The sequence below is a fragment of the Portunus trituberculatus genome, chromosome 29, assembly GCF_017591435.1.
Source record: "Portunus trituberculatus isolate SZX2019 chromosome 29, ASM1759143v1, whole genome shotgun sequence".
NCBI classification, from domain to species: Eukaryota; Metazoa; Arthropoda; class Malacostraca; order Decapoda; family Portunidae; genus Portunus; species Portunus trituberculatus.
This window is the reverse complement of record NC_059283.1, coordinates 14,613,290-14,622,058: the sequence shown is the minus strand read 5'-3', so window position 1 is coordinate 14,622,058 and position 8,769 is coordinate 14,613,290. Positions and strand designations below refer to the sequence as shown.

Sequence of the window (8,769 nt, the reverse complement as noted above, 5' to 3'; positions counted from 1 at the left end):
ATATATATATATATATATATATATATATATATATATATATATATATATATATATATATATATGTGTGTGTGTGTGTGTGTGTGTGTGTGTGTGTGTGTGTGTGTGTGTGTGTGTGTGTGTCACAACTCCCCGATCTACATCCCGTACCTACTCACTGCTAGGTGTACAGGGGCTACACGTGAAAGAAGACACACCCAAATATCTCCACCCGGTCGGGGAATCGAAGCCCGGTCCTCTTGCTTGTGAAGCCAGCGCTCTAACCACTGAGCTACCGTGTGTGTGTGTGTGTGTGTGTGTGTGTGTGTGTGTGTGTGTGTGTGTGTGTGTGTGTGTGTGTGTGTGTGTGTGTGTGTGTGTGATAAACTTTAAAAAAAAAAATTCTCGTAAATGCATTCTTATATAGAAAACATGCCAGATGGGGCAAGTGTATAGTCACGTACCCAATAAACTGACACATTTACAAGAAAATAAACACTTCCATCATTGTTACGTGTACTAGAAGGTACTTGATCACTCAGAGTCTCTACAATTTTCTCCAATCTGTCTTTCCATGTTGATATTTCACATAGCAACATGCGTTCCACTTCACGCAGTACCTAAAAAGAATATCCAAAAGATTGTCATTTACAAAAAATGAAAATCAAACACTATTGTTCGAAATTATGGATTAGAAATAAGTAAATAAAATCATCAACAACAGAATTTGAAGGAATGGTTATCAAACGAAATGAAATTAATAGTTGCATGCAAAACAACAAGGATTAACATAATTTCTTTACTTACATAGCTTGACTCTTGAAAACATGGGAATTTCTCCAGTATTGGTGCCAATTTTCCATTTGGTAGATATGGCAACCATTGTCTTCTGTTGCAGTAGGATTCCCTAAGCAGCATATCTACATGTGAGCTACTGCTTGCTGAAGTATTCCAAACCTTCTGGATTTCAAGAACATGCTTTTCAAACTCTTCTTCTGGAAGAGCACTGCTGGCGTCTTTAACTGTGTGCTTCCCCATGGTGAATCTTTTAGGGGGCAGCTGTTGTTCTTGAGTTACAGGAAGGCTTTTTCTTTTACGTCTAAAACGCTCTGTGCGTATACTTTGACTGAGTGCTTTCGCATACTGGCTCTGAAATGAATGTGAAAATATCGAATATTTGAATTAACAAATAACTTCAACTACTCAGTACAAGTGTGCCTTGTCGAGGTGGCTATTCTGCCACTTTAGGGAAGGATTCACGAATTTATCCTCACTTTTTTTTTATATTATTGCCATTTTTTAGCCACAAAAGTGTATATGGGCTCAAAAATTTATTTGAATTTGTTGGAATTAAATATCGTTATCACACTAAACAATGTATTCACAGCGTAAGAATTCATTGAAAGTGGACATTTATGAAGGAAGTGTGTATTGTAGATTAAAAAAGAAAAAAAATCTTACCCATTTATGTTTCCCTTCCCTCTCGATACTAGGGTAAGCAGCTAACATCTTCTCTCCAATAATCTTGTATGCCGCATAAAGGTGCGGTTACACTAGTCACTGATACCCCTGGGCTGGGCGATTTAGCCGGGGCTGGGCGCCCAGCCCTGGCTAAATCGCCCAGCCCAGGGCAAAGTTGAGTGGACGCGCCAGACCGTTTTCTCCCCAGCTCTAGGCCTGGGCACACCACAAGAAACTAAGAGACTATATTATTCACGCAAACAACTAAACCCAAATTTTCCTAAATAATAAAATATCTAGATATTATATCACTATATATGCAATTTATTTATTTTCATGCATGATTAGTTATAATTAGCTGCACACAAATTATTAGAAAACATCATCCCTCGCTTGACCTGGGAAATCCTCAGATGTAAACAAACACACGCTGCAGGGCAAGGTTTTAAACATGGCTTCTGTTGAAAAGTCCATTGCGTGGCCACAAGAGGCCATATATAGTCTCCTAGAAAAGCCATCTTGAGGTCTGATGCGCTTTGTTTAGATCGGCGCACCAAGTATCAAAATCAAGATCAAGAGTGCCCAGGACTGGGGCTGGGCTGTGTGTAACCACTTGCCTTGTAAATCCAGGCATAAGGCTGGCCTCCGTCCCAGGCCCAAGGCTGGGCCCAGGGTAGCAGTGGCTAGTGTAACCTTAGCTTAAGGGTTTTCATCAAGCAGAGGGCAATACTTCATGTAGTAGTTCTTGGATTCTTCTATCAGCTGCAACAAGACCCGTCTTGATTTATCTCCCTGTTGTAAGTCATCTCGGGTTGCCCGTGAGAGTTCTGGCAGAGGCAATGCTGCAATAAAGCAAGCATAAAAGTTGCTAATTGTGTCATGTCATGGTGCTTGTAGACTCGGCTTTTGACAGAACAACAAGTTAAAACTACCTGTAAAGTAATGCTTCCCTCTAACTAAATATAAAATTTATTGATGGAAGTATGTTCCTATAAAAGCTTCAACTTTAACAAGAGACCATATTCTAAATATTACTAAAACAAGCTGTGTGGTCATCTATTTCAGTGAGGAACATATCTTTCTTTACAATGAAAAACGTTATGACGTACTTACATAATGTGTTACATGATTTGTGACTGGCATATGCCTCTGTCTCACTTGAACTTGTGCTTGCCTTTTCGTTGTCACTTGCACTCCTGCTGGGTTGAAGTACATCGCCTGTAGTACATGTTACCAAACTTCGAGTAGAGTCAGGTATTTGCTGAGCTACAGATGGTGTATAAGTTTCTCCATCAGCCAACAATAGTAAGACTTCATCAGCAATTTCTTCCAACACCTCATCGTCGTCCACTTCTGTACCACATTTCGCTAGAACTAACTTCGTAGGTCCTACCAACTCCAAACCGAGTTTTGTGTTGCTGTTGAAAGAAAAACTGTTGAAAACTATTTATACGCAAAATGGGCAGAGCAGTTGCATATATGGGTGTCCATCATTACGTTTCTAAAATACACAGAAAACCCCACTAAATAATACAAAAATAAGGGAACCTTGATATACAGTAATAGTTGGGGACAAAGACTATCTGATGAAATAAAAGTTTTGATAAAAGGACGTCTGGAAGCCAATCTGTTATTGAATAGCGTCAAGGAAGTATCTGGAAAGAAATAAAGAAAAATAAACATTGCAGATTACTTGCACATGTATAAATTTTCTTACCTTTTTTTCTTTAGTTCTTCAATTTCTGCTACTGACACAACCGATTTCCTTATGATGCGATCAGCACACCAAATACGGAAAACTGGCATTCTGGAGCATTTTTAGGAATAAAGTTGAGACAGTTGTAAATCAGTTTTGACATATATGCATACATACATATATGCTTCACACAATGGAACACACAAATGCATCATAGATACTGACTGATATGAAGCGTTTAATAATTCCGATAGGTTTAGGTTAAATTGCCCTTCCATGTTTTTTCTTATCTTTTTTACTTTTTTTCATTAGTTTGTTACAATCCATCCATCTATATACCTAGGCCAAAAGGGTACACCCCAGAGAGGGCGCAATCTAGTGGTTTTAAGGGTGTCTATACACTCCACTCTCTGTGTGTGGTGTGCCCACTGTTTCTGGGAGACCATACAGTGTAGGGATCCTGTCCCCTCGCACTTAATTATTTGTTTAATAGAGTGATCCTTCTCCTACAATTCATCTTAAGGCCATATCACACAGGCACATTTTCCTGCGACAACATTTACGACGACCTGCCATCCTTGGAAATTATCAAAGACAATTGTTTAATTGTTGTAGTCGCAGAAAAGTAAACGACGGTCTTTGATAATTTCCGAGGACGGCAGGTCGTCGGAAATGATGTTGCACAATACGATGTCGCAGGAAAATGTGCACGTGTGATACAGCCTTAAATATGTAGACACAACCTATAAAGCAGCAGGTGGTTTTATATCAGAGTTTTCCTTCTTCTATGATGCAGTGTAACGTCATGCTCATGACTGTTACCATAGGTCTATATAAATTCAACAAAGTGACAATATCGGTTAGTAACATACATTTCATTGTTGACATGGTATACACTCAAAGGCCACTTGTTTTCAATATCAATAAAACTCTGTACTACTTTATTTCCAGTAGCTTTCAAAACATATGCATTATAATGGCCATCAAATCCTGAAGTAATCAAGTTTTCCAATATGAAAAACTTCATGCTGTCATGTATGAGGTTTTGAAGCACAAGACCAAAAGTTGGAACACCTTTTACATAATTAAGATGCAAAATAATTCCAGGTTTATAGGTGTGCCCATGAAGGCAAACTTCAGGTGATATGTAACCTGTTAGTGGATATGCAGTATTCAAATGGTGCTTTGTGAATAAATTCAGACACTGTTCTTTCAATCCTGGAAGATCCTTCTCAATATCTATTACGCTACCATTTTTCACTATATCGCCTGAATAAAGGAAATATACTGCATGATCCAAAAGCATCGGACTAGAGCCTAACATTCTGTAGCACATGTACTTCTGATGAAAATCAGCCATTTATTTTGGTAAATTCTTAAAATTATGCCACTTTTTTGTTTGAAAATCCACGTTTTCCTTCAAAGCGCAGGCACCACTGATTACGACCTGGACCAAATTGCTTAATCAGATTTGACAAATGCATACAGTAATGAAACTTTGGTGTGATGGATTCTTTCTTCCATTTACGTTCACCGGTTAAACTGGTAAGATTGGCATCGGAGAGCCGGTGAACAATAACAATAAAAAAAACACTGCAGGTTCAACTGGTGAGGAAATGTAAAAGGGGTCACTTTAAAAGCTACTTTAATAACCCATAATGAAATTGACACATATATAACAAGAAACATGAAACACAGATATATAACATGAAACACAGGAAAATGACATACACATATACATATAACACAGTAATAAATACAACAATAAAGAACCCAACTTAATACCTAACAATAATCCTAATCCTATATAGAGGCAATGTGGAAAACACGGACGAGGGAAGTGATACTTATGCGGTGTCGCAGTGGTGAAATGCTGGGTGATGGTTGATCCCACGGCAGAACCAAGAGGCGTTGTGTTCACTGGTTGAGGCTTGGATCTCAACTCCCAATCCAGAAAACCAAGAGCTGGCTCAACACTTTCGGTTGAGTCGAAAGGGCCGCGTGAATCCAACTTCGGGACAGTAGCCGGGCTTCATGAAACGGTGACGTGGAAGGTTCACGAGACGGTGGCGTGGAAGGTTCACGAGACGGTGACGTGGAAGGGAGGCGGAGAGGTGGCGAACGAGGTAACAAGCGGAGGAGGTGATGGTAGTAATGCATGTTACGGGCGGGCCGTAACATTTCCTCCCCCCTAAGACCTCCGTAATGGGCTCATGAAGGAGGTGAGACGGGAGATCTTGATAAGGCGTCGGCGATGATGTTGTCCACCCCCTTGATATGATGGACTTCCAGGTTGAAAGGTTGAGTTAACAAGGCCCACCTAAGAATGCGTTGGTTTCGGTTCCTCATGGCGTACAGGAAGGCCAGAGGATTGTGGTCCGTGAAGACCTTGGTGATGTGCGGACCAGGATGAAGATAGCACTCAAAACGTTGGAGCGCCAGCACGAGTGCCAGAGCCTCCTTTTCGATGGTGGAGTAGTTGAGTTGATGGTGTTTCAGTTTTGCAGAGTGGTAAGCGATGGGATGGAGGATGCCGCTTGTGGGGTCCGGTTGTAGTAGGACAGCACCCACTCCAACTCCACTCGCGTCAACTTGTAAATGGAAGGGTCGGGAGTGATCCGGCGTCCAGACCACTGGTTCCGAGGAGAGAAACGCCTTGAGGTGTTTGAAGGCTTGGTCACAGGCCGGGGTCCAGTGGAAGGGGACGGAAGTGCTGAGAAGGTCCGTCAAGGGGCGGCCAGGGTGGAGAAGTTTTACAGAAGCGTCTGTAAACCCAGCCATCCCCAAGAACCTCATGAGAGCTTTCCTGGTGGTAGGAACAGGAAGCCAAGGATGGCCTCAACGTTAGCTCTCTTGGGGTGAACCTTGCCGTTCCCCACCACATGTCCCAGGTAGACCACCGTAGACCTCCCGAAGGTGGACTTGGCCAGGTTGATGGTAAGCCCGGCTTCCTGCAACCGACCCATCAGCCTCCGAAGACGGGTCAGATGTGTTGCCCAGTCGTCTGCAGTCACCACCAGGTCGTCCAGATACGCGGATGTTCCCTCCAAGTCCTGAGTTATGTAATTTATAGCCCTCTGGAAGGTGGCGGGAGCATTAGACAATCCAAAGGGCATCACTGTGTATTGGTATAGTCCGAAGGGAGTGATGAAGGCGGATATTATTTGGGCCTCGTCCGAGAGGGGAATCTGGTAGTAACCTTTAAGCAAGTCTATAGTGGTTACAAATTTGGCTACTCCTATACTATCTATAAGGTCCTCTATCAAGGGCAATGGGTAGGAGTCTGGCACCGTCACTTTATTTAATTTCCGGTAGTCGGTGCAAAATCGACTACTACCATCTGGCTTAGATGTTAACAGGCAGGGAGAAGCCCAAGGAGATATACTAGGTTCTGCAAGGTGATGACAGAGCAGATAGTCTACCTCTTTTTCATCAAGTCTCTTTTAATGGGTGAAATGCGATAGGCTGGTTGTCTTATAGGCTTGATGTCGGTAGATGTTAATCTTATGTCATGTTGGATAGTATTACAAACTCCTGGAAGGTCACCTGTGATTTCAGAAAAGTCTAGCAATAACTTTTTAAGATCAGACTGTTGTGAAGGTGTTAAGGAAACAAACACCTCATCCAGGTTGGACATGATTTGGCTGTTTGAGGGGCGTCCTTTAGGTGACGAGAAGAGGAATTCGATGTCGGACTCTTCCTCGGGGGCACAGGACCAGACTCCTTTCCTATCAGACATACAGGTACAGCGCGAGACAAGTCGTCCTCTGGTTCTCTGGAGTGGTAAGGTTTCATTAGATTAATATGAACAAGTTGGGAATCCTTACGACGGTCAGGAGTGTGGACCACATAATTTAATGGACTTAGTTTTTGAGCCACAACATAAGGTCCCATGAACTTACTGTGAAGAGCATTGCCTGGAGTGGGGAGAAAAAGTAAAACCTTGTCTCCTGGTTTGAAACTTCTCATGACAGATTTGGGAAGAGAATTCTGTTGCATTTTAGTTTGAGATTTGAGGAAGTTTGATTTAGCAAAAGATCTGACTTCACTGATTTTATTCTTAAGGTTACTGATGTAGTCAGACACACTGGGGCTTGAAGGAGTATTTTGAGTAAACCATTGATCCTTTAATATTTTGAGAGGCCCCTGATCTGTCTACCATAGAGTAATTCAAAAGGGAGTAACCTAAAGAATCTTGAGGAGATTCTCTTAAAGCGAAGAGAAGGAAAGAAATACTTTCATCCCAGTCTCCTTGATGCTCCAAGCAATACTTCTTCATCATGGATTTTAATGTTTGGTGAAACCGCTCCAGACAGCCTTGGGATTGGGGTGGTAAGCCGAGGAGGTAACATGGTCGATGTTTAGCTCATTCACTATCTGTTGGAAAAATGGCTAGTGAAATTGCTACCCTTGTCAGACTGAATTTGTTTTGGAATTCCTACCGAGGTGAAAAAATGTATTAGATGTTTTACAATGGTCTTTGATGTGATGTTCTTAAGAGGAATGCTTCAGGGTACCTGGTAGTGGGATCCATGAGGGTTAACAAATACTGATTCCCTCGTTTGGTTTTGGGTAAGGGCCCTACGCAGTCTAGTATGATCTTTTCGAAGGGCTCCGTCTGAACTGGAATAGGCGTCAGAGGAGCTGGCACAAGGCGTTCGTTAGGCTTACCCACAACTTGACATATATGACATGTTTTTACATAGTGTGACACATCCTTTTTCATTCCTGGCCAAAAAAATGTTGAAGAGCCTTCTTGTAGGTTTTTTGGATGCCTAGATGACCTGACAATCCATCATGAGCTAGTTCTATAATGGCTGGTCTTACAGACAAGGGGATGACAACTTGATGTGTTTCTGACCAGGTGTCTAGTTGTTTCAGTTCAGGAGGTCTGTAGGCACGCATCAGGACTCCTTCCTGATAATAAAAACAAGGCAATTTAGACATATCCTTTGTCTCACTGGCCACATGTCTGATCTTAGCCAAAGTGAGATCCTGTTCCTGAGCATTAATCAAATTCTCCTTTGAAATGATGTCATTATACAAGTTGTCAGTAGAGGCAATCATTGGTGGAGGAGGTGATGAAAGGGCAGGGACTTGGACTGAGACCTGGTGACTGCACACACTGGGAAGAAGTGAGGGATGTTTCGTCCAGGGTCTTAGTGGGACTTTCTGTTAAGGGAGAATCAAGAACAATTAAGTTTGGAACAGCCAAGTTACCCGCAAGATCATTACCCAGTACAAGATGTACCCCGGTACTGGCAGTTCACCAGGTTTAATGGCTACCTCAACCTCTCCTGAAATGAACGGGCACTGTAAGCTAATATTAGCCAAAGGATAGGAGAGCTGTGATTCGAGACCTGTAAGGATCACCTTCTCCCAGTGAAAGCCTGTTTGATGTTAGGGATGACATCTTCCCTTAAGATGGATTGGGCAGCACCTGTATCACGCAGAACCTTGATATTTATTGCCTTGTCTTTACCATCAGTCAGGGACACTTTACCTTGATACATGTACGGGTCATAAAGTTCTAGAGGAGAGTTGACAGGGTTAGCTAGGGCCACTGGTTTCTTGTTCTCAAATGTGTTTGGTCTAGGGGCCACAAAAGAAAATTGACGTTGAGAACCCTTGCAATT

At 42.1% G+C, this 8,769-nt stretch overlaps 1 protein-coding gene across 1 annotated transcript; it reads right to left on the bottom strand.

The window, feature by feature from the left end:
* Positions 1–361: 361 nt before the first annotated feature.
* LOC123510497 lies at positions 362–1,493 on the bottom strand. The gene is made up of 3 exons (XM_045265711.1): positions 1,438–1,493; positions 784–1,125; positions 362–596 (listed from the first exon to the last, which is right to left on the bottom strand). Exons 1-3 carry the CDS (start codon positions 1,483–1,485, stop codon positions 396–398), a joined length of 591 nt encoding a protein of 196 aa, XP_045121646.1. The 5' UTR covers positions 1,486–1,493; the 3' UTR covers positions 362–395.
* Between the last annotated feature and the right edge of the window lie 7,276 nt (positions 1,494–8,769).

Bases quoted from the DNA above. Each gene is read 5' to 3' on its own strand.
- LOC123510497 (XM_045265711.1), bottom strand. From the start codon at position 1,485: ATGTTAGCTGCTTACCCTAGTATCGAGAGGGAAGGGAAACATAAATGG. The intron at 1,126-1,437 runs GTAAGATTTTTT...CATTCATTTCAG, and splicing joins GGGAAGGGAAACATAAATGG to AGCCAGTATGCGAAAGCACT. The intron at 597-783 runs GTAAGTAAAGAA...TATTCTTTTTAG, and splicing joins GTTTTCAAGAGTCAAGCTAT to GTACTGCGTGAAGTGGAACG.